Genomic DNA, 24,482 nt, shown 5'->3' with positions numbered 1-24,482 from the left:
ATAACTATAATGCAATAATGCATTTGGTGAAAAGTGAAAACAAACTTTTTTTTTTTACATTTTCTGATGATAACATTTTATTTAAATATAATTATCACCATATTCTCAGTTTTACAATCAGTATATAAACATGCCAAATAAAATGTCAGAAGTAAGACAACACAGAGGCCAGTCATAGGTGTGAATGAGAGTCGAAATGTTAAAAGAAAAAAAATATGAAGCTCGTTCTTAACTACAGCAATGCTGTCCATTTTCTTCAGTTGCGTACTAACTCACCCACTCAAACATCCCAAACAACATTCAGATATTCAGACGCTACAATCCCTTGTGCTGCTTCACTCCATTTTCAATCATTCTTTAAATTCACAGTCTTTACTTCGCTTCTTACCATTCTGGTACAAAAAGATTTTTAATGACTGTCTATAGAGACGTTGGTCAAATGGAGATGTAATCAGACTGTAATGGTATAACAGGTTGGCTCAGACCGCATATACTCGCAATACATCCAACATGTAAAGTGATCAGTCAGTCATCACTCTTTCAAATGGGTTAAACCAAACAAATAATACTAAAGTTGTAAGCATTTATCTTTGTTACTTTGTGCTTGTCATTATAATTGCTCGCTCCAGTAATCACTGGATGATGAAATTCCCTGGTTTAGTTTAGTATGTGCTTTTATGTTATTGTACCTGCATTGATTCCCTACAGCACCATAAAATATACAAAGAATTTTTATATAACAAGATGTACCATCCATCTTCACTGGTCAGCAAATATCAATGCATATTAAGGGTTAACAATCATTTAGGACAGAAAGGGGCTGATAAAATTCTGTCTGGAAGTCTACTGATCGACATGAAGAGGGGGGGGGTGTGCTTGTCACATACAGGTGGAGCCTTCCGGTAAACACTGGAGCTGCTTCTCAATGATACACCGCAAATACTTGTATCTGTTGAGTAAGAGATGCATCAATAATTAAATTACAGAAATGAATTTTAAATGATTTTGATTGTACTTTTAATGCATTATTGCTTTGGAGGTCTCTTAAAGATGAGACCGATATTTTTCCCTGCCTGCTGCCTTTGACGTCGTAGCTTAGGATAGATAGTCTCTAGTGAAGGGCTTGTGACTGTGCATCTTCTTGTGGTCTCTTCAGCCAATTAGCATTAGCATGACATCATTTTGTGTGGCTCTAGAGTCAGCAGTCACATGGCATTTAGACTCAAAAGACCTCAACACTCGTGAGTCACAAATCAGCAACAACAACACATTTCTCATCAAAGATTTCCTGTGTTAGTTGAGCAGTTGCCATTGAGATCGAATCTATCTATCTATCTATCTATATACATATATATAGATAGATAGATGGATATATATGTGAATAACACATTTTTTTCTTAATACTTTCATTTTTAAATTAAATATTTTTATTTTTAGCTAGTTTTATGTTGTTTTTCTACTTTTTCAGATATTGTCTATATATTCTGTAAAGTTTCTATTCATTTTTATTTCAGTTTTACTTTTTGTTATTTTAGTACATCAAGTTAAGATAAATATTTTTTGCCTTTGCCATTAGCTAAAATAAAATAAGTTAACTCTACTCTGAAGTTTAATTAAGTCATTCATTATTTAATTAATCTAGAATATTATATAATATTTTTTGAAATTTCCTAAATAACAAAAAATAAATTGTTGGTAAATACATTTATCATTTAAATTAATATCATTTAAAAAATATTAATTTAGCTTCTATTAATTTTTATTTCAGTTTTACATTTAGTTATTTTAGTACATTAAGTTAAGCTAAATGAAAATGATTTTTGCCTTGGCCATTAGCTAAAATTAAATAAGTCAACTCTACCTAAAGTTTAATAAATAAATAAATAAATAAATAAATAAATAAATTAATTAATTAATTAAGATGTAAACTGAAATGTATTTCATCTAGAATATTATATAATATTTCTTGAAATTTCTTAAATAACAAAAAAAAAAAAAGAATTGTTGGTAAATTAATTTATAATTTAAATTAATATAATTGAAAAAATATCATTTAAAACAAGCATGTGTGTGTGTGTGTGTGTGTGTGTGTGTAGATAGATAGATAGAGTTACAATTTTAAGTAAATGTTTTTATTTTTATTAAGTTTTGTGTTGTTTTTGTACTTTTTTTCAGAAATACTGTATGTCTACATAGTTTCTATGAATTTTTATTTTATTTTTTTACTTTTAGTTATTTTGGTACATTAAGTTAAGCTAAATGAAAATGATTTTTGCCTTGGCCATTAGCTAAAAGAAATTAAGTTAACTGTACCCTAAAGTTTAATTTAATTTAATTTAATTAAGTAAACTGCAATACTGCATTGTTTTTCCATCTAGAATAATATATAATATTTCTTGAAATGTGCTAAACAAAAATTCATTTATAATTTAAATTAATACACTTTTATATATATGTGTGTGTATATATATATATATATATATATTATTACTTTTTTTTTTTTTTAAACAAGCATGTGTGTGTGTGTGTAGTCAGACAGATTATTTGGTATTAGTTATGTATTATTTGTTATATTAATATTAATATCTATTAATAAATATTTATTAATATTTATTGAGTAATTATTAAAGTTTTACTCTTGGTTATTTCACTTCATTTGGTTAAGCTAAATGAAAATTATTTTCCCTTGGCTATTAGCTAAAATAAAATTAACTCTAGTTAACTCTATCCAAAATGAACATAAAATATATGTATATATAAAAAATAAAATAAAATCAAGATGTAAACTGAAATGTATTTCATCTAGAATATTATATAATAGCTACATTTCCTAAATCACAAAAATGAATTGTTGGTAAAATTCATTTAATATGTAAAATGAGCAGCCTTGTCATAATTACAGCAGAAAAAAATGGAAATAGCCTATCGAAGAGCCTTTGAACAGAATCTCTGATATAGAGACACAAATATTTTATTAGTATGACACTTTATGTGAAAACAAAATTAATTTAAAAAATCAGATCTGGACATTAGGATATTGTAACTGTAACTAAATTAAAATACGCCTTAAATTTCCAAAGTGTCATACTGACTTTTTTTTTTGGTCTTTCCGCTGCATTTACACGTTTGACCAGCAGATGTCAGCAGATGTTGAAACAGTAAATCATTAACCAAAGCAATCAGTTCCACTGATTCAAAGCTTCAAAAGCCATCATACATCATTTCTCCTGTGTTATAGGCAAACCATACCTGCTTCTCAGCTTCTGCACTTCCCTGTCCTCCTCTTCCTTCAGTTTAGTAATAAAACTCTGCAGGACAGGCATCTCAAATTTGATGTACTGTGCCACCTAGAGCAGCGGAGAGTACATGCAGTCAATAATGTAAATTTCCTTAGATGTTTCAGCATTACCGACCTTATAATGTTGAATTTCTAAGCTGATCAACCCACACACTCACTTCATAGGGAATCTCCTCTCCCAGATCCTGCTCCATGAGAAAGATCTTGCAGACGTGCTCACATGGTCCCTGAAGTATTCTCACTACTAACGGGTAGTCTCTACGCTTCAGCTGAACACGCTCTGAAATATATAACACATTTTGTACATAAACAACTTGATTTGTACATTTTCTGTTGATTTGTAAATATTACTGGGGTTATTTGTAATGAAAAATATAAGCCTTATGACTGTTTGTGCAAAACTGGTCACCATGATACTAAGTTGCCCACATCAGTCAGGTAAATTTTAATATTTGACATAGAATTTAAGGTATCATTCATAGCTGTAGCACAAATATCAAGTTTAATACTAAAACTAAGTATCAGCAATTACACCGTTTAATATTTGCTCACCAAAGTAGATTTATTTGATCAAAAATACAGCAAAACAGCATTATAAAATATTAAAACAATTTAAAACAACTGTTTTCTGTTTTTTAACGCAATTTATTCATGTGTTGAAAGCTGATTATTTATTTATTTCAGGATTCTTTGATGAATAAAAAGTTCAAAATAACCAGATATTTTTGAAATGGAAATGTTTTCTTATATTATAACTGCATCTTTGCTGATTAAACATATTAATTTCTTTTTTTCTTTCTTTCTTCTAGATGTTTGAATTGCAATGTATCACGGCTTTCACAAAAAGATAAAACATTGATTATAATAAGACATTTAGAGATACTAGTTACTTGGAGTAATGCCTACTGAAAATTCAGATTCCCATCACATAAATAAATTACATTTTCAAATATATTCAAATAGAAAATAGTTATTTTAAATTTTTAATTATTTTATTTAGCAATATTACTGTTTTTTTTTTAAACCTAATCAAAAAATGCACTCTTGGTGGGCATAACACACTTATTTCAAAACCATTCAAATTTAGTGTATAACAAACTTCTGGTAGCAGTATAAAAGTCATTATTAGTAGGTAATATTTAATCCTTCAACATAGTATAATTGTCATGCTCTTCTCTGTCCACTAGATGGCGATGTTGCACACAAGTCAAATATTTAGTGGAACATAATAGCAGACAGCAGCTGACCTCCGCTGGCATGAACGAGGTAGAGGGCGAACTCATCCGGGCTGTTCTCGATCTTAAATTTATTCAGTAAGACCCGCAGCACCTGTGGTGTGGTCATGCAGCTGTTGATCCGTACGTTAGTTACTGAGCCATATGCAGGAGTGAACACAGCCGTCTGAATAAAAGAGAAAGAGGAATGAGAGATTGCATGACTGAGATGACTGAACATACGCTCAAGCAGTCACACACACACAAATGTTTCTTCTCAAGTTACCTTGTGGTTATAGAAGTGACCGTTGATGGAAAATCTGTGCCTTCTGATTCGCCGCTGGTCGCTAGGAGACCGTCTCCTGCCCCGTCTCAATACGCCAGCATCACTTTTGGTTCTAAGAAGCTGAGCGGAGACGTCACACGCCTCTGCCAGGAGAAAACACAGGATGAGGATGGAAAAAAAAAAGTCAGAGTTTCACATGTGTCTTCTTGAAAACAAGATGTACCTTCTTCTTCTTCATGGTCATGTGTTGTGCCGTTGCTCGATTGGTCCTCTGGGGGCGTTACTTCCATCTGAGGTGGGGTTTGAGGAGTCTGTTTCTGACCCTCCTGACTGAAAAACAAGTAAAGAGGAACATAATTATTTCACAACATAAAATTTAAGCATCTGGAGTCATGCTTTTTTTTGTGCACATTTTCCTGAACTGATTTTGTGCTCAAGAAACATTTTTTTTTTATTAAAAATAATGAAAAAGGTGCTTCCTAATATTTTTGTGGAAACCATGACATTTTTTTCAGGAGTCTTTGATTAAGAGAAAGTTAAACAAAGACCAAACCATAAGTCAGAGATTTCCATCTTGGAGGGGTCGGCCTGACGATGGTGCAACAGCGATCAAAAGTACGAAATCCCTCATAACTCCTTAACTGTTATTCACAGGCTCAAGTGTCTTGTATTATTGAAATCCTTGGCTCACAATGGTCAAAAAAAAATGCCTCAGATTCGTTTGTCAAATTTTCTGGTATTTTGGATTATTTGAAAAGCATACTTTTGTGAACTAGTCCTAGGTTTTTCACCCAATGAGATCCAAACCAGTGCAGAAAGATTCTCTGGAAAGTGAAAATCAAATAATTATCAAGAAAAGTGTCATTTTCGACTCAGTTGCGACGCCAAAGCGTTTGAGCGGCTTTTATGAAAATGCCTATAATTCTTGAATGTAAAGATTTTTTTTTTTGCCAAACTCAGAACAAGTATGTAAGAGCTCAATCTAAGGTCTCAGTAAAAAAAAAAATATATATATATAAAAAAAAGCATTTGGTCACTTGGTGGCCAAATGCTATAATAATATAGCATAATAGGAAAAAAATATAAATAGGAAATAGGAAAATATAATATTTTCCTTATAATAGGAAAAAAATTTAAAAATGGCTGTAACAATGCAGTCCCTGATCTGACTGACCTGACAATTGGTATGCTGTGTCTTTGTCCAAAGTGCCACAAGTGTATATGAGTATATTTGCATATCTCATTGGCCAATGAATTTTAAGCGCGTATAGACCAATTCGTTGTTTGCAAACAGTGATGATGTTTTTTATGGGCGGAACTTAACTGGTAGAAGAAAATTACAGTTTCCAAGTAGAAGTCTGTGGAAGCCATGGAATAAAAGAATTTTTAAAAAAATTAAATTTGAGTTTATATTTCAGATCTCTGACTTTATTCTTGCAATTCTGATAAGAAAAATCAACTCGTCATTCTGTCTTTTTCCCTAATCTCAGAATCATGTATTTATAGCCCTTACTTCTAGTTTTTTTCCACAAACCTGCTATTGTTGAATTAAATCAAATTATAAAGTGCACACTAGGAGGTACAAATTTGTGGAGCAACAAACATCAGAACTGTGAGATAAAACAGATAAAGTTTATGTAGAATGTTATAGGTTTAAAGGGGAAGTGCCTTGTCATCCAAGATGTTCATGTCATTCTTTCTTCAGTCGTAAAGAAATTATGTTTTTTGAGGGAGGTTTAAATGTGGCTTCAAACGATCCCAAATGCGGTTGTAAATGATCCCAGCTGAGGAAGAAGGGTCTTATCTAGCAAAACGATCGGTTATTTTCATAAAAATAAAACTTTTTAATGTCAAATGCTCATCTTGTCTTACTCTCCCTGAACTGTTTTTTTTCCGTTTCATGACAGTCAGGGTATGTCGAAAAACTCCCATCTCATGTTCTCCCTCAACTTCAGTTGAAGTTTACAACCACATTTGGGATCGTTTGAAGCTGCATTTAAACTGCATTTTGGAAGTTTAAAATCAGGGCACCGTACCAGTCCATTATATGGATAAAAATCCTGAAATTTTTCTCTCAAAAAACAATTTCTTTACGACTGAAGAAAAAAAGACATCTTGACAAAATCTTGGATGACACGGGGGTGAGTACATTATTTGTAAATTTTTGTTTTGGGAGTGGACTTCACCTTTAAACAGTATTTAATGCTGTAACTGTAATGCAATATGTCCCTGCATAAACATGAATATATATGAATATTATGTAGAGTAGACAAATTGTTTAAATCAAATTTATGCTTTAAAAGTAGAGTAATCATAGCAGGTTTCATTTATAGTCTATCCGTTTAAACGTCTGCAAAATGGCATCTTTGATGACAGTATTTTCTAAAAATGATTTGCATTCCAATTCTGACATCCGAAAGGCACAACAGTACATTTTAGACAAGGTTAATGGAAGCTGTTCGCAACAAAACTCAATAGGCTCATGTTTGAATCATGTTGAATCATGATTCTTACAGAGGTCTGTAAGAATTTTAAAAGAAATCGGCCACTAGGTGGTGCCTCTGTAATTACAAGGCGTTTCACACATCCACAACAAATTTCATTTCACATATTAAATCTCCTCATTCTGAACAAGTTTGCCTCAAGAACCACTGCTGTCAATCAAATCGTTCATAAAATATTATTGATTACATAAAAAACCTACATTTGTGAACTAGTAACATCAATATAAGCACTCCAGCACAATTCTCTGGACTCTCTAAATCAATAAGTGACCCTTCATAAACAGCTTGACTGACAGGTGATCTGACCAATCATAACGCCAAATCTGTCATTCTGTCCGACAAATAAATCAGACAGAAGAGTAGATTAACTTCGGTGGACTTAAACTTGAAAAATTGTGTGTATTGACATCTTTCCATGGTTTTGATGTTCATTCAAGTTTTTTTGTGTGCTTTAAGTAAAGACGATGATCAGCTCATGGCAATTGATCTAATAAGGCAATACAGTGATCTGTCACAACACATTAGAGCCACAAAAAGGTATTTATTGTTTGAATTTCTTAAAAAAATAACATTTTAAAGCTGAGAGCTTGTTTTATACCAGAAGTAACCTGCTCTGTCTTGTCTGTTGGCGTTTTGTCAGTTTCCTCTTTGTTCCGCAATGTATTTTTCACAGCATGAAAACATGATGTGTAGTGTGAGAGCGGTATTGTTTGTCAGACACAGCAACAGTAACAAAGGAGGTCGGGTTTTTGCGAAGGGTCAATTATCAAAAAAATGTTGAACTTCACCATTTGGAATAAGCTTATAATGGTTGTTTAGAAAAGGGGAATGTCTAAATATGACCAAAAGCCTATAAATCCTACACGAAAACTCAAAACTTCACAAAACTAGGTGAGCACATGCATGATTCTAAAAAGAACGATAACTGCACTATAACTGTTTTAAAAAAAACATGTATTTTCTTAGTAAATTGCCTGTTGGCTGTAAATGGTTTTGCCCATCTACGATGAAGTGGTTACATGCTTGCTAAATAAAACAACTCCTTTTTACGCATTTGTGTTTAATGGCCTTAAAGCGCTTGAACCCTACTAACTGCTGCTTGCAGCTATATTTTTAATTGGTGTAATAAAAAAGGTCAGTCGAGCAACATTTGATCTTGTGACTTTTAATGCTATAAGCTAGAAATATTCCTTTAAGCAACATCAGTCCATAATCAAAACTGAAATCCTAGAATCGCCCTAATGAATCTTATGATTTGTCCAAATGATGCCAAAACAATCGAGCACATGTACATACTGGATGAAAAATCGAATGATTCTGGGAACCGCTTGTTAAGCTAATATAATCAATAATATTCTGGCCTGCAAGTGCTCGGTTTTTCAGCTCTGTCATTCCGTTTACAGACCCCCAGTAGGTGCCGAAAACAATATTAGCATTGGAGAGCTCAGATATAAATAGTTCTTTTGAACTCCCCATTTAGAACCATGAGGCAAAAACAGACAAGAAGAGATCAAAACCATAAAACACTAGAAATGGGTGAATTATTTATATCACACACGTCCAAAACATTTCAGATGATGGAATGCCAAAAGCATGGTCATCGCAAGGATAGAGTTGCTATGGCAACAAAATCAGGAAACAAAGCAGGCTCTCAGCTGCTGTGGTGTCAAGGTTACTTGAGTTTACAGAACTGTGCTCATGAAAGAAATCTTGGTTTCTGTGATTGCAATGTTTAAATGCTACGGTTGATAAGCTATAAAGCAAGTACTGATTAAAAGCCATTTTGTTTTATAAAGTGATGTTTATTGGTTGAAAATTCTCTACTGCTAAATAATTCTTAATCAGTATTTATCAGTCTTACTACCTTTCAAAAGTTTGTGGTCAGTAATTTTATTGATCAAAAGTGTCAGTAAAGACATTTCTGCTCCAAAAGATTTCTACTTTTTCTGAAATTTCTGAAAACTAACTGCATCAAAGCTTCCACAAAACTATTAAGCAGCACAACTGTTTTTAACATTGATAATAATAATAATAATAAATGCTTTTTGAACAGTAAATCAGCATATTAGATTATTTCTGAAGGAACATGTGACACTGAAGACTGGAGTAACTATGCTGAAAATTTTGCTTTGCATCACAGGAATAAATTATATTTTAAAATACATTCAAACAGAAAACAGTTGTTTCAAATTGCAATATTATTTCAATATTAATAGTACTGTTTTTTATTAATAATAAATGCAGTGTTGATACGCTTAAGAGATCTTAACAAATCTTACCTACTTCGAATTTTTGAATGATATATTTACATAAAAAACATACTAAAATCAACGTATATTTACTTGAGAAACAAGATGAACTTCATTCAGTTTTGTTAGATTTATGCTTAGAGCAGTTCCTCAATACTGCATGTATAGGAAGTTAGTGAGCTCATTAAAATATATTGGTGTGTTTGCTTCATTGTCTAACCTCTGGTTGTCAAGGTTACACCCCGAGTGCCAGGAGGTAGAGGAGGGAGGAGGTTTGATTCGCTCGTGGTCATCCTGCATCTGAAGCCTGATTGGTCGACGCAAACCCCATGAGATATTTAGAAGTCCTTCTATGATGAGCTCCTCCTCTTCCTGCAGGCACAATACACACAACATACATATATATACACTCATACCTGAGTTTGTTATCTGACAAAAACAAGTGGTGATACTTAATGCAGCTCAGTATTAGATTTAAATGACTTTTACTTTTAGAATAAATGAGGCTGATAAATGATATATAGCACATGTAAATCTGTCTGTAATTTGGCACAGCCAGAGCACCTGAGCAAGCAGCATTTACAGACACAAAAGGAGCCCCGCATGAACACCCCCACATGCACAACCCCTCCAGTCACAGACAGTTATTGCTCCCCAGACAATAGTGAATAATTGAGAAGCACAGAAGGGGTCAAATGCTTCCCCACCTGCCACACAATGAGTGTAAAACTCTTTCTTACCAATCTGTGGCGTAGCTGCAGGTTCTTTCCTTCATAGTAGAGATTGTAGGTCTTTAAATGAGAGAGAATGCTGCTCCTGAAAAACAACAAAAGTCTTGTTCAATAATTCATTTAATCTTAAAAAGAAAGGAGAAAGTATATTTTTAAAACTGCATTTTAAAAGCTGTCATTTACAGTTATAGTCAAAAGTTTACATACACCTTGGAGAATCTGCAAAATGTTAATTATTTTACTAGAATAAGAGGGATCATGCAAGTTGTGTTTTATTTAGTACTAACCTGAATAAGATACTTCACATAAAAAAATATACATTTACATATATGTCCTGAACAGTTAAACTGCCCGCTTATCTTCAGAAAAATCCTTCAGGTCCCACAAATTCTTTGTTTTTCAGCATTTTTGTGTATTTGAACCCCTTCCAACAATGACTGTATGATTTTGAGATCCATCTTTTTTACACTGAGGACAACTGAGGGAAACACGATGCAAGAGTTGGGGGGTGTAAACTTTTTGAATTTGAAGATCAGGGTAAAATTAACTGATTTTGTCCTCTGTGGAACATGTAAGAATCTTCTGTAGCTTCTGAAGAGCAGTGCTAAATAAAAAAAAAATGTTAAATTTAGGCAAAATAAGAAAAATGTACATATCTTTATTCTGTTCAAAAGTTTACACCCCCGGGTCTCAATGCATTGTTTATCTTTCTGAAGCATCAGTGAGCGTTTGAACCTTCTTGTAACAGTTGCATATGAGTCACTCAGTTGTCCTCAGTGTGAAAAGATGGATCTCAAAATCAGACAGTCATTGCTGGAAAGGGTTCAAATACACAAAAATGCTGAAAAACCAAAGAATCTCTGGGACCTGAGGGATTTTTCTGAAGAACAGCAGGCAGTTTAACTGTTCAAAAAAAAAAAAAAACACACACACACAGCTGTGGATCATTCAGGTAACAACAGTATTAAAATCAAGTGTATGTAAATTTTTGAACAGGGTCATTTTTATAAATGTAACAATTATTTTCTCTTGTGGACTATATGTAAACATTTTATGTGAAATATCTTATTTAAATCAGTACTAAATAAAAAATAACAAGCATTTTGTATGATCCCTCTTATTTTGGTAAAATAACATTTAACAGATTCTGCAAGATGTATGTAAACTTTTGACTTCAACTGTATTTGAACTTCAGTTGATTTCAACCTTACTTACTACTGTTTAAAAGATTTTTTTTTAATGTTTTAGACAGATGTTCACCAAGGCTGCATTTATTTAATCAAAAAATACAGTAAAAATGTAATATTGTGGAATATTATTACAATTTAAAACAACTGTGTTCTGTTTGAATATATTTTAAAATCTAATTTATTCCTGTGATGGCAAAGCTGAATTTTCATATGCCATTACTCAGGAATGACAATAAATAGCAAGCATTTCTGTTGTTCAGATGTTTTAACACCGCAATATGGCGTTATTTTAATGACAAATGTCGAGAGTGCATTATCATAGCGCGAAAGTAGATTAATACAATGCGCCAATCTCTCCGCTCGCACACGGATTTCCTTTGCTCTCACACAAAAACGGACGCGCGCTCTCAGATTCACGCTGCTCTCGCCCAGAGAGATTGCACGCACTTAAAACGTGTCTCTCCTCTCTCTCAAAGTGTGCGTGTGCACTCAAACTGTGTCCTATGTACTCGCAAATCTCTCTGTGCTTATTCGCTAGAAAATTATTCTTTTCGCAGCTGGATTAAACGTTTTTCAATAGTTATTAAAATGTACTTAAAAAAAAAAACATCTCAAAACATATTTAAGATCCTTTCCTTTATTTTTTTATTGTTGTATTTTTGTTTTACACTACTTACTGTACTTCGTTTTACAACTTTATCTGTTTTATGTATGTACAATCAAAGATGGATCTTTAATCATATCTAGTTTAATAATATTTAGCAATGTTAATCGAATGACCATTAGAAGTTGATTGCTTTGATGATGTTTACATATAAATAACCTCTGTCCAACATATGTCATATGTCAGATTTATGAAAATAATTGCAGTAAATTCTCAGTTGCTATGCTGGCAATAATAAGTAACAATTCCTATCAAATCAACATCAAACGCAAACATAGATGTAAATGATGAAAGATATAATCATAACACAATAAATAGAAGCACTCTTTGGACATTTATTGGGATTTTTTTTTAACCCAGTGTTTGTTTTCAATTCTGATTTTAGCTTTTTTTCATGAAAACCCACTAAACTCTTCTCTAAAACAGTGAATACTACAGTTATATGACAGTTAAAGGTAATCACATTTTCTGCAAATGTATTAAACCTAATAAAAATAGATAAAAAAAAAACAAAAAAAACAAATAGGGCACCTGACCCCGATCTAAAAAGTTCTGACTTAAATATATATATATATACAGTAGTCAACATTTGAAGTGGATCAAAAAAAAGTTCATCAAAGTTGTCCCAAGACAAGAACGGGTATTGTTTTAGTTTTAGGACAACTTTGATGAAAGGTTTTGACCCACTTCAAATGTTGACTACTGTGTATATATATATATATATATATATTAACCCAAGTACATTTGACTGCAAGCACGATATTAATCAAATATATATATATATATTTGACTAAGTGACTGCATATTAATAAATTGTAAAGAAATTACAGATCCATCTTTGATTGTGGAAAGAATTCCAGGTTCATTTCCCTATAGCCAGTAAGATCTCATATAGAGTTTTTATCTCTCAGTTGTAGAAAAATCTGATTGGTTGATAACTTTTGAGACGTTTAAAAAATTTATTTTCTTGCGCATAAAAGAAATTTGCGAGTGCACAGGACACAGTTTGAGCGCGCACACACACTTTGAGAGAGAGGAGAGACACGTTTTAAGTGCGCGAAATCCCTCTGGGCAAGAGCAGCATGAATCTACAATAATGCGCTCTCGACATTTGTCATTAAAATAACGCCATACCCCAATCATAGAGTGATTTTAACACTCAAGTGTTTGGTGTAAGATTTATACTCACTTGCTGATGAATTTGTTCTCTCCAACCCGCACACCGTCAATCCTGTCATCCATTTTATCCCAGCCACGACTGCATGGAAGGACTCTAGAGAGACAGAGACAGAGGAACAGGGAGGAGAACAGAGAAAGCGAGAGAGAATGTTTCTGCTTCTTGTTTTAACATCAAAGAATTAACTCTTCGGTATCTAGGTCAGAGCATGAGGAATGTAAGAGAACGACAAACCCTTAAAACAAACCAAATAAAGTATGCATATCTCACACCAACTAGCTCATGTATTTCTGATATCTCTTGACAAGACACTGATGCTCTGTTCTATATCACACAAACCCATGTGATGTCGACATCTGCAAGTCACAGCTGAAAGTAAACTATTCATGAGGATGTGACCAGAATAGGCATGCAGCATATGCAAGAATGAATGAGGGGATTGAAACAGACAAAAACAGTTCATCAACACATTTAAATACCCCATGAAATCATAAGTTTTGTCTGTGTTTTAGCTTTGAGTTTATCTACAGTACACATTACCATTTAAAAAAAACAAAAGTTCAAAAGGTTGGGATAAGTAAGATTTTTCTTTTATTCAGCAGTGATACATTAAATTGATCAAAAGTCACAGCAAATAAATAAATAAATAACATTTTACAAAAGATTTCTATTTCAAATGAATGCTACTCTTTTAACGTTCCAAAAATATTAATAAGCACAACTGTTTTCAACACTGACAAAGAGCAATTCAGCATATTAGAATGATTTCTGAAGGATCATGTGACACTGAAGACTGCAGTAATGATGCTGAAAACTCATTTTTTTAATCACAGGAATAAAGGTTGACCAATATGTGTTTTTTTATTTCAGAGCCGAAACCAATTATTACAGGTAGGCCAATAACCGATATTTTGAATCGATATATGTGTCTAGTGTAAAAATGAAAATTATTGTCAAAATTAAGAATAACAAAGGCTCTGACAAAAACTTTCTTTAAATGCTTTAAATTATTTTATCTGCAAATTGTTTTTGAAAATGACTGATACCGTTAACCATAAAAATGCTTAATATGGGCACCGATAATTGTTAACCCCCACAAAAGGAATAAATTAGATCCTAAAAATTTTTTAAAATACAAAACAATTATTTTGAACTGGAATTATATTTCATGATATTACTGTTTTTACTGTATTTTTGATTAAACACACTACACTGTAAAAAAAAAAAAATGTTGAGTCAACTTAAAATAATTTGTAACCTGGCTGCCCTAAAAATTTTAAGTTCAGTCAAAAAAAGTTTATTCAACTTGAAATGTTAAATTATACTAAGTGACAACTTAGATATTTGAGTTGAATCAACTTAACATTTTAAGGCAGTTGGGTTACTTACCCATCTGTTAAGTTTAGCAAACACAAATATCTAAGTTGTTACTTAGTACAACTTAACATTTCAAGTTGACTAAACTTATTTTAGTTGACTGAACTTAAAATGCTACGAATTTTAAATTATTTTAAGCTGACTCAATTTAAGCTGACTGTTTTTTATTTTTTACAGTGTACTGGTAAAACGTTTCTGAACAGTAGGATTTTTAATGTTTTTTTAAAGAATTATTTTCTGCTCACCAAGCCTGCATTTATTTGATCCGAAGTACAGCAAAAACAGTAAAATTGTGAAATATTTTACTATTTAAAATAACTGTTTTCTATTGGAATATATATTTAAAAATATAATTTATTCCTGTGATCAAATTTAAAATTTCAGCATTATTACTCCAGTCTTCAGTGTCAAATGATCCTTCAGAAATCATTCTAATATGCTGATTTGTAGTTCAAGAAACATTTATTATTATTATTATTATCAATATTTACAACAATTTAGTACATTTTTGGAGTCTGTATAATGTTGTTTTTTTGGGGGGAAAGAAATGATAGAAAATAATACTCTTATTTAGCAAGGATGATTTATATTAATCAAAAGTGATGATAAAGACATTTATAATGTTACAAAAGATTTCTGTTTCAGATAAATGCGTTCTATTCATCAAAGAAACCTAAAGACAATTCTACTCAGCTGTTTTAAACAGAATTATTTTTTTGAGCAGCAAATCAGAATATTAGAATGATTTCTGAAGCATCATGTGACTGGAGTAATGATGCTAAAAATTCACCTTTGAAATCACAGGAATAAAGTATATTTTACAAAATATTTAAATAGAAAACAGTTATTTTCAATAGTAAAAACATTTCAGAATTGTACTGTTTTTTGCTGTACTTTGGATCAAATAAATGCAGGCTTGGTGAGCAGAAGAGACTTCTTTAAAAAAAAAAACATTAAAAATGCTACTGTTCAAAAATTTTGACTGGTTGTGTACATGCAGCCTTGGTGGGCAAAAGGGACTTTCCCTCCCCCAAAAATGTTACAAAATCTTACCAAACCTATACCGTTTTTTGTCCAATCAAATGATCTCGATAGAGAATGTCCCGGCCCCGACAGATACTGTAAATTTGATCCGACTTGATGCTCAGTCATAATGATCAATATATTTATGTTTTTAGGAATGCCATTGATTAAAATATAATCATTGCTGTAGGATAATACAGTACCGCTCCTTGTGATGAAACCAGAGACGGAAAAACTTTTTAATATGTAATTCATTCAAAATCAGTAGTTCTCCAACAGCCAACAGAAATGCTCACACAGAGAATTAAAAAAACATGAGTCGTATTCAGTCTAAATCCTTCACCATTGTGTGAATTACTCAATGCAAAATACATAACAAGATGAAAGAGTACAGTTAACAATATGACCGGCTCTAAAGCTCAATGGCTGACACATATACTCATGTTTGGAGGTTCCCCTGGCACAACACAAACTGCTCTGCTTAAGACTTCCTTCCTCACCAGCTGGAAAGGCTTTACAGAAGCTTCCGCAGACAGGGACAGGTGCAGGACAACAGGGGTACTGTTACCCCACTGTTACAACTACTCAACATCTCGGACTCTAGCTGTTGCTCTTTTATTGTGTCTAATTCAAAACACTCAGTATAAAACAGTCATGCCAACAAAACTGAAATAAATAGGTGCCAAACCACATCTAACTTTAATAAAGCTTTTTTAAAGACGCATTTGCACGATCAACCTAATGTTAAAGGAACTGAAAGTGAGGAAACAGCAGCGTCTATCTGCCTAGTATGTGGTTTCACAACTTTGTCAAACAGTGTTAAAGGGATATTCATCCAAAATGAAAATTCTGTCATCATTTGCACAGCCTCATATTGTTTCAAACATGTATGATGTTCTATGTTTAGTAAAAAGAATAAAAAACATTTTTAAGATTGTTGACAATCAAACCATTTCGTTTCTAACTGTTTCACTATATGAACAAAAATACAATGGAAGTCAATGGGATCCGAAACGTGCTCATTAGTAGATCAAATATCTCTTTAAACACCCAGAAAACAATTATTTGTCCTCTTTATTATGATAAACTGACATACAAGTTACTTAAAAGGACAATATTCCCACATTCCTCTTCGTGTGAAATACTACACATTTTAAATGTCACAAGACATTGATTTAAATCCGAAGTACTTCCCATTTACTGTATCATATCTCATAGGATTCCCTGAAGATTTAACTGAACGCACATTACCTTCTTTCTGTTGTAAACGGCTCTTTTGCAGCTGACCGTCTGGTGGTCTTTAAATGCTAAACCAGTGCTGAACACATGTGACACGCAGCCTCGCTCTCCTAAACTCTTCCTCTCTGCACAGCGGAAACTGACATGAGGCGTTCAGACTTCCCCAATGGTGGTTTCACTGCCCTCCTCCTCCTCCTCCTCCCTTTATCTCCCTGTGCCTGTCTCTATCAAGTTGACCAATGTTTTTATGCACAGTGCCATTAATCTTACACCAACAAAAAATATATAGGAACTTTATGAGCACTTAGAATCACTTTAGGAGAACCGCTTAGTGGATGCTTGTAACTCAAGAGTCTAGCACACACACTAATACACACAAACAGAGCACAGGTGTCCTACTGAGACCCCAAATGGAACCGGTAATGGCCTCATTCAGTACCTAACAAAACTCCTACACGATTATCCTTTTACAAGATCATTATCCCACAAGCAAACAATATGGTCTCTTTCTTGTATGGGCATGTTTTCTTATCAACACCACCATCTCCTTACCCAGAGCGTATACAGTTAAGTATGTGTAGCTGTTAGAGCCTGTGTTGTATGTGTGTGTGTGGCCCCTCCCACATCTTTCATACACACCACTTGCTGCGCGCAATCAGGAGATGATGAAATATTCAATACCAATCGACCCAGACCAGCTTATTCTGACATTAATATTTCATATCCCAAATATAGTCCTGCCAGAACTACAGAAGAGCTATTAGTCTCTGATACGCATCCAAAAGTCATTGCCAGCAGATAATAGGCATCAGATGACAGGTGTTGATTAGATTATGGATGCATAATGTATCGGTGCTAAATCTGAATGTGAATATCAATTTTTCATACTTTATAACGTTGTGATACCTATACTTAGAATTTAAAAGTATTTATTTTGGTTTTTAAGCATTGTATATCAGTATCAGAATATATAGGTAGTTATATGTAGGGCTGGGTAAAAACATTGATTTCTCAATTTTAATCCATTCTCATTTTTACAAAATGATATCTATTGTTAAATTGATTAGTGTAGCCTGCTTTCAGTTAATGAACAGAAAATTAAAGTGCACCTCCCATTTAATAAATCATAATAAGCTTTGTGCTTTGTTACTTTTGATATGAAACAAAGTCTTAGTTTTCTATGGAATCCCATTTCCGCCATTTAAAGGATTTAAAGAAAAGGTAATTGTGACTTTTTATTTCACAATTGCAAATGTACATCTTACAATTCTCTCAGAATTGTGAGATATAAACTCGAACTTGTGAGTTATTCTGAGAAATAAAGTCACAATTCTAAGAAATAAAGTCTGAATCGTGAGATATAAACTCGCAATTCTGAGAACATTTTTTTCTCCCTTAAAATTGGACTGAAATTGGACTCACAACTGCGTGTTTATATCTAACAATTCTGAGGAAAAAAGTCTGAATTGCGAGATACGAACTCGCATTTGTGAGAACTGCAAGCTTTTATCTTGGAATTCTGACTTTATTTCTTGCCATTGTGAGTTTATATCACACAACTCTGAGAAAAAGCCAGAATTGCGAGTTTATATCATGCAATTCTGAGAAAAAAGGTCAGAATTTTGACTATATCTTGCAATTCTGACTTTACAACTTGCAATTACAAGTTTATATCGTACAATTCAGAGAAAAGTCAGAATTGTGAGTTTATATCATGCAATTCTGACTTTATAACTCACAATTACAAGTTTGTCACACAATTCTGAGAAAAAAAATTCAGAATTTTGACTTTATATCTCGCAATTCTGACTTTACAACTTGCAATTCTGAGTTTATATCACATAATTCTGAGAAAATTTCAGAATTGCAAGTTTATATCATGCAACTCTGACTTTACAACTTGCAGTTGCAAGCTTATATCATATAATTCTGAGAAAAAGTCAGAAATGCGAGTTTATATCATGCAATTCTGACCTTATAACTCACAACTGCGAGTTTGTCATGCAATTCTGAGAAAAAAAATCTGAATTGTGAGATAAAAAGTAGTAGCGCCTCAGTACAAGAGAAGCGGCAACACGAAGCGCTCGTTAACTGATCGTTTCAGCATGAAATAAACATGAATAAATATCCATATGTTTGTTAAACGAAAGAGTACAACTTTTTTAAGAGTACAACAAACTGAAATCTGTATCTTTTCTCATGTAAGATTACGCTCAATCAGTGTTTCAACCGTGTAAAGACGTAAATATAAAAGCTTATGACAAATATTATTACAAAACCTTAAATGAGTGTAATTTAAATGTTTGTATACAAATCAGTTTATTTTAACCTTCAATATTATCATAATGTAACTCTCATGTATATTTACAGCATTAGTTGGGAGATTTTTTCTTTGAGAAAATATGGCATGTACTGTACCTAATAAATATTCAAAAGTAATCAATATAGAATCAGAAATCAATATTGAATTGCTAGTTTGTGAATCAGGATCGAATCAAACTGTGAAATTTGTATCAAAACCCAGCTCTAGTGTACAGTACTAAACATACAGGCCAAGAAGTCAACCCAAGACATGCTGAACAAAGAAAAGGGGAAGTCAAGAGAAAAAAAAAATTCAAAATCTTATCTGAGCCTTTTCTTCTACTTTTAATCTCTTCTTTAGTCAAACTCTTCAGTTAAACGTCAGTTAGGAAAATATAGATAAAGAAAAAGCCCCCAGTGTCCCACGCAACATGACCCTGCATCAGTCTCTGCAATGCAAAAGCCACTTTTTTCATGCTTTTCATTGGAACAGCCATCAAACTGCTTGAGCACCACGTTTCAAGAGCCATGTACTTTTCCATTCTTATGCAACTGTGCACTCTAGCATAAAATGTGTCAGGGGAGTCTATGAAAAATGAATGAAAAAGAGCATGAGAACTATTTTTACACAGGCTTTTTGGACTATCCAATCTGCCAGTTCTCCAAAAGATCAACTCTGTATCTATAAAAGTGCGTAATTAAGAATAATTACATGTTTTTCAAACGCAGACGGTCTGGTGGCTTGGCACTCGAGTTGTACATGTGTTTCGGTGCTGGGAAGACCATGGAAGTGGGACAGACAGGATGGAAGCTGTGGTTTATTTGGCTTCAGCATAAAAAAAATCCAACATCTAATTTTTGCATGTTTGCATTTTACTATTTAAGTAATGAATTCTATTTGGATAATTTCTTGTTTGTTTATGCTATTGTTTGCATTTAAACCGACCAACAATAGGAAGGAAGAAAATGGACAGAATGGTGGCCGCAGAGTTCAGTCCATTTTTTTTTCATTCCCACGGCTTGGAAGTTCGCCCTTCTTGTGCAATTCCAAAGCAACCGCTCACTAACCTCGGTCTTTAAGATCCAGGCCAAGATCTCCGCTTGATGTTTCCTGGCCTACATCCATTCCCTCACCTCCCCCAACCAGCATCTCCTCACAAACACTATAGCTGGCTATTGTTAAAATTGCCACGGCAACCTGGAAAACACTTGCGAACCAACAACAACAATGCTGAAAGTCACACGTTTGCTCCCTCTTCCTTTTCTTCTTCCTTCCCTTCGTGCATGTGTTTAACAGCTTGCACTGCCGCAGTTGTCGGAGTGTTTACCGATGGCTGCTGCTGCTGCTGTTTCTGAAACCCTCATGAGTTATGAAGTATGACAAAGAAGACAAAACATAGCTACCTCACATCTGCTGCATGGAAAATGTGACGCCTACATCTGACCGGGAACTTGCAGCTCAGGCACTAAGGCTAGTCTGGTAATGAGTAACTTATCTAGAACACCAAAAGAATCCACATTTATCAAAACAGACTGCTTCAGGATGAAGATTTTCTTCATGCTTGAACTCTCTCTAAGTTTCCCTGATGTGCTCACACTCAAATGTGTCACTGTCATCGCCTGAAGGTGTGAGGATCACTGTTAAAGAGATGAAATTAAAAATCTGTTACGTTTTGTCAACATTTTGGTCTGTTTCTGACATACAGTTTCCATATGGCTCAAGATTTGCAAGAACTGCATGATTTGTAGGGACTTAAAAGTACTCTTGTGGTTTCATACAACAATTAGTTCCGGACTCCTGGTCCTCAAATCTAACCGGTCCAGAAGTGCTGATAATTGGACATTTCAGTATTTGTATCATTCTGCTTGTCTGTGTCCTTGGTGACTCACAAAGGTTGGCGCTTTAGCCTCTCTTAAAACTATTTTCACTGGCGACAAAGAAATATACGAAATAACTACCAATTTTAGTCTGAATCACAAGTTATCACACTCACAATGGAGCTGTTGGTCTAAACACCAGCTGTTATTACCTGAGACCATATCATGGCATTTTTAGCCCTTATACTGGAAAGTTGAGGTCCATATACAGAATTGTCCGTTATAAGACAACGCTTCCACGCCAAACACAGAATTTTCTGTTATTTGAGACAACACTTTGCCAACAAACACAGAATTTTCCATTATTCATGAGACAATGCTTTGCCACCAAATACTAGGGCTGTAACGATAATCGCACGATGTCGTGAGGCATGTTTAAGGCGGGCATCCACGGTGCGATTTTTGAGGTCGTACGAGCTCACATGCGATTTTTTTTGGTTATCGGAGGAAATCGTCTCTTCTCGTATGGTCGGGGCTCGTATGGTGTGTGAGAAATTACGAGACGAGCAGAGTGCCTTACGAGCACTTCCCGACCTTACGATCATTTTTAAACATGTCAAAAAACTTCGGGAGCTGTCGGATTGAAAGCGTGACGTGTGTGCTGTTGAACGAGCCGATTTGTTGAGCAAACTGGAAATGACCAATCAGAAAACCATATAGCAAAAGTCCTGAAGGCAGTTTTATGTAAAGCACTGACAAGCTACGCCAAAATCGCGTGCAAAATCGAATCGCGATTTTGGCGTAGCTTGTCAGTGCTTTACGGCTCTGTGTATTACTTGCCGCTCCAGCTGAACGCACGCAGAAATTTCTGTTATTTATGAGACAACGCTATCTCACCAAACACATTATTTTTGTTATTTATGAGACAACGGTTCTCCGCCAAACATGGAAATTTCCATTATTTATGAGACAACGCTTCCTCGTCAAACACATAATTTTCTGTTGTTTATGAGACAACTCTTCCCTGTCAAACACGGAAATTTCCGTTATTTATGAGACAATGCTTTCCCGCCAAACACAGAATTTTCCGTAATTTATAAGACAACGCCTCCCCACCAAACACAAAATTTTTTTATTTATGAGACGACGCTTTCTTGCCAAACGCATCATTTTTTGTTATTTATGAGGCAATGCTTCCCTGCCAAACACTGAATTTTCTGTTATTTATGAGACAACACTTCCTTGCCAAACACATTATTTTTATTTATGAGACAACACTTCCTCGCCAAACACACAATTTTTTGTTATTTATGAGACAACACTTCATCGCCAAACACATTATTTTTGCTGTTTATGAGACAACGCTTCCCTGCCAAACACTGAATTTTCTGTTATGAGGCAACGCTTCTCCGCCAAACACAGAATTTTCTGTTATTTATCAGACAACACTATCTCGCCAAACACATAATTTTTTGTTATTTATGAGACAACACTTCATCGCCAAACACATTATTTTTGTTATTTACAAGACAATGCTTCCTCGTCAAACATAATTTTCTGTTGTTTATGAGGCAATGCTTCCCCCAAACACAAAATTTTCAGTTCTTTCAATATGTTTTTAAAAGATTCATTTTATACTAATCAATTAAACATACTTAAAAACAACAAAAGCATGAAATAACACAACTTAAAATCACTGTTTTCCATTTAATATATTTAAAACAAGTTTATTCTTGTGATGGCAAAGCTGAATTTTCAGCAGCCATTACTCTTTAGTGTCACATGATCCCTCAGAAATCATTCTAATATGCTGATTTGCTGCTCAGTTAATGGTGAAAATAGCTGTACTGCTATTTGTGTGGACACTGAAAGTTTTTGATGAACATTCTTCTATGAAACTTTTGTCAAATCTGTGCTTTCACATAAAAAAGAAGCACGTACTTCTCCTTTTGTGTTCCACACAAGAAAGAAGGTAATACGAGATTGGAACAATATGTGCATAAACAGGAACAAAATTCACATTTTTGGGTGAACTATTCTGGATAAACCAGACTGGTTATGTAATCTGGCCAAATATAATGCTTGGCAAGTCATTTGAGCCCGTAGCTACTTTCCCATTGCTAACATCGATATCTCACAGGGGACATAAACAACTCTAAAACACTGTGGCATATTATTCTCTTGACATGAGTCTACAGATGCTATTGTAATCTGAAGCGTGAATATTATATTACATTTCCAGTAAGACATTCTCAACGAATTTCTGCTCATATTACACGTTATGATACAAAGTTGCAAAACACATGCCGCGGGCACATCAGCATCCAAGTCTGAACAAGTCGTGAGTAACAAACAACATGTATGAAAACATGCACACAAACACCCACCCCTCTCTCGTGGATCTCTGCTCTCCAGATGCCCGATGTCACGATGCCCGTCGCTCGTCGCTCAGATTCAGATTCTGGAGCGTTTCGAATCTTATCTCTGCTCTTACGTCTCCAGACGACACTAAACTGGACAAATCTACCATCCGCGATGCTATGAACGGATCCGCTGCTTTACTCACTCGGACCGAGCTGGTGTGCTCGCATCGGGAACAATCGCAGTTTGAGGGGGGCGTTTGAGGAGGAGGAATACCCCATCTGCTGTTACAGACCTCAGATAACGTAGCAGCCAATCCGCGCGCCCGCGGACGCCCCTTTGTTCGCGCTGCTCCTTTCGCGCTGGACAGCATATGCGTTCAGCGGGGAATCCCCAAAACAATAGCCCGCTGAAGTATAGGGGCAATAGAGGAAAAGAAGGATCTGATAGTAAATTAAAGCATAGTTTCTCCCTTTTTATCCCCATCAGTAACATTTCTGACTAAGCAAAAAGGTACAAACAACTCTAAAAAGAGTTATTTTACACAGTTGTCAACTATAAATAAAAGTACAGACTAGATTGCATGTGGCTGCTGTAAAAAGTTACATGACCAGAGCTGTTTCAATTCAAGGTGTTTCTTTGAAAGATGACAACGTGCTAAAAGCCCTTATATATATTACATAATATTGTCATAATATTATTATATGGTTAAGGCTTCCTAAACTATTAAAATGTTATAAACGTCTCATAAAATGACGTTTAAACAGCAATGCTTGATAATGTCTCTTTTGGTAATATTAATACATTTATTAACCTCAAATGTTAATTACTAAAAATGATCACGATTATGTTGATCGTAACAGAACTCTTGATCTTAAAACACATTAGTAAAAGTTAAAATTAATATTAATAGATGCTGTAAAATGTGTTAATTGTTAGTTTTTGTAACTAATGTAGTTAACTATGTTAACAAATGAAACCTTATTCTAAAGTGTTACCGTTTAACATATCCGGTGGACAAGGGGGAAATCACATTATGAATAAAACTGA

At 34.0% G+C, this 24,482-nt stretch overlaps 1 protein-coding gene across 2 annotated transcripts; it reads right to left on the bottom strand.

Moving 5' to 3' along the window:
* Positions 1-338: 338 nt before the first annotated feature.
* On the bottom strand, positions 339-23,735 carry rassf2a (Ras association domain family member 2a). 2 transcript variants are annotated; one of them, XM_051117678.1, is made up of 10 exons: positions 23,459-23,735; positions 13,326-13,409; positions 10,292-10,367; positions 9,772-9,923; positions 5,022-5,128; positions 4,799-4,941; positions 4,546-4,699; positions 3,457-3,578; positions 3,250-3,347; positions 339-949 (listed from the first exon to the last, which is right to left on the bottom strand). In XM_051117678.1, exons 2-10 carry the CDS (start codon positions 13,376-13,378, stop codon positions 880-882), a joined length of 975 nt encoding a protein of 324 aa, XP_050973635.1. In that variant the 5' UTR covers positions 13,379-13,409; positions 23,459-23,735; the 3' UTR covers positions 339-879. The 2 variants fall into 2 exon arrangements, with proteins under 2 accessions (XP_050973635.1, XP_050973634.1); XM_051117677.1 differs by lacking the exon at positions 23,459-23,735 and adding an exon at positions 16,965-17,114.
* Between the last annotated feature and the right edge of the window lie 747 nt (positions 23,736-24,482).

Source organism: Labeo rohita, chromosome 8 (assembly GCF_022985175.1).
Source record: "Labeo rohita strain BAU-BD-2019 chromosome 8, IGBB_LRoh.1.0, whole genome shotgun sequence".
Lineage (NCBI taxonomy): Eukaryota > Metazoa > Chordata > Actinopteri > Cypriniformes > Cyprinidae > Labeo > Labeo rohita.
This window is presented reverse-complemented; position numbering and strand designations above follow the sequence as displayed.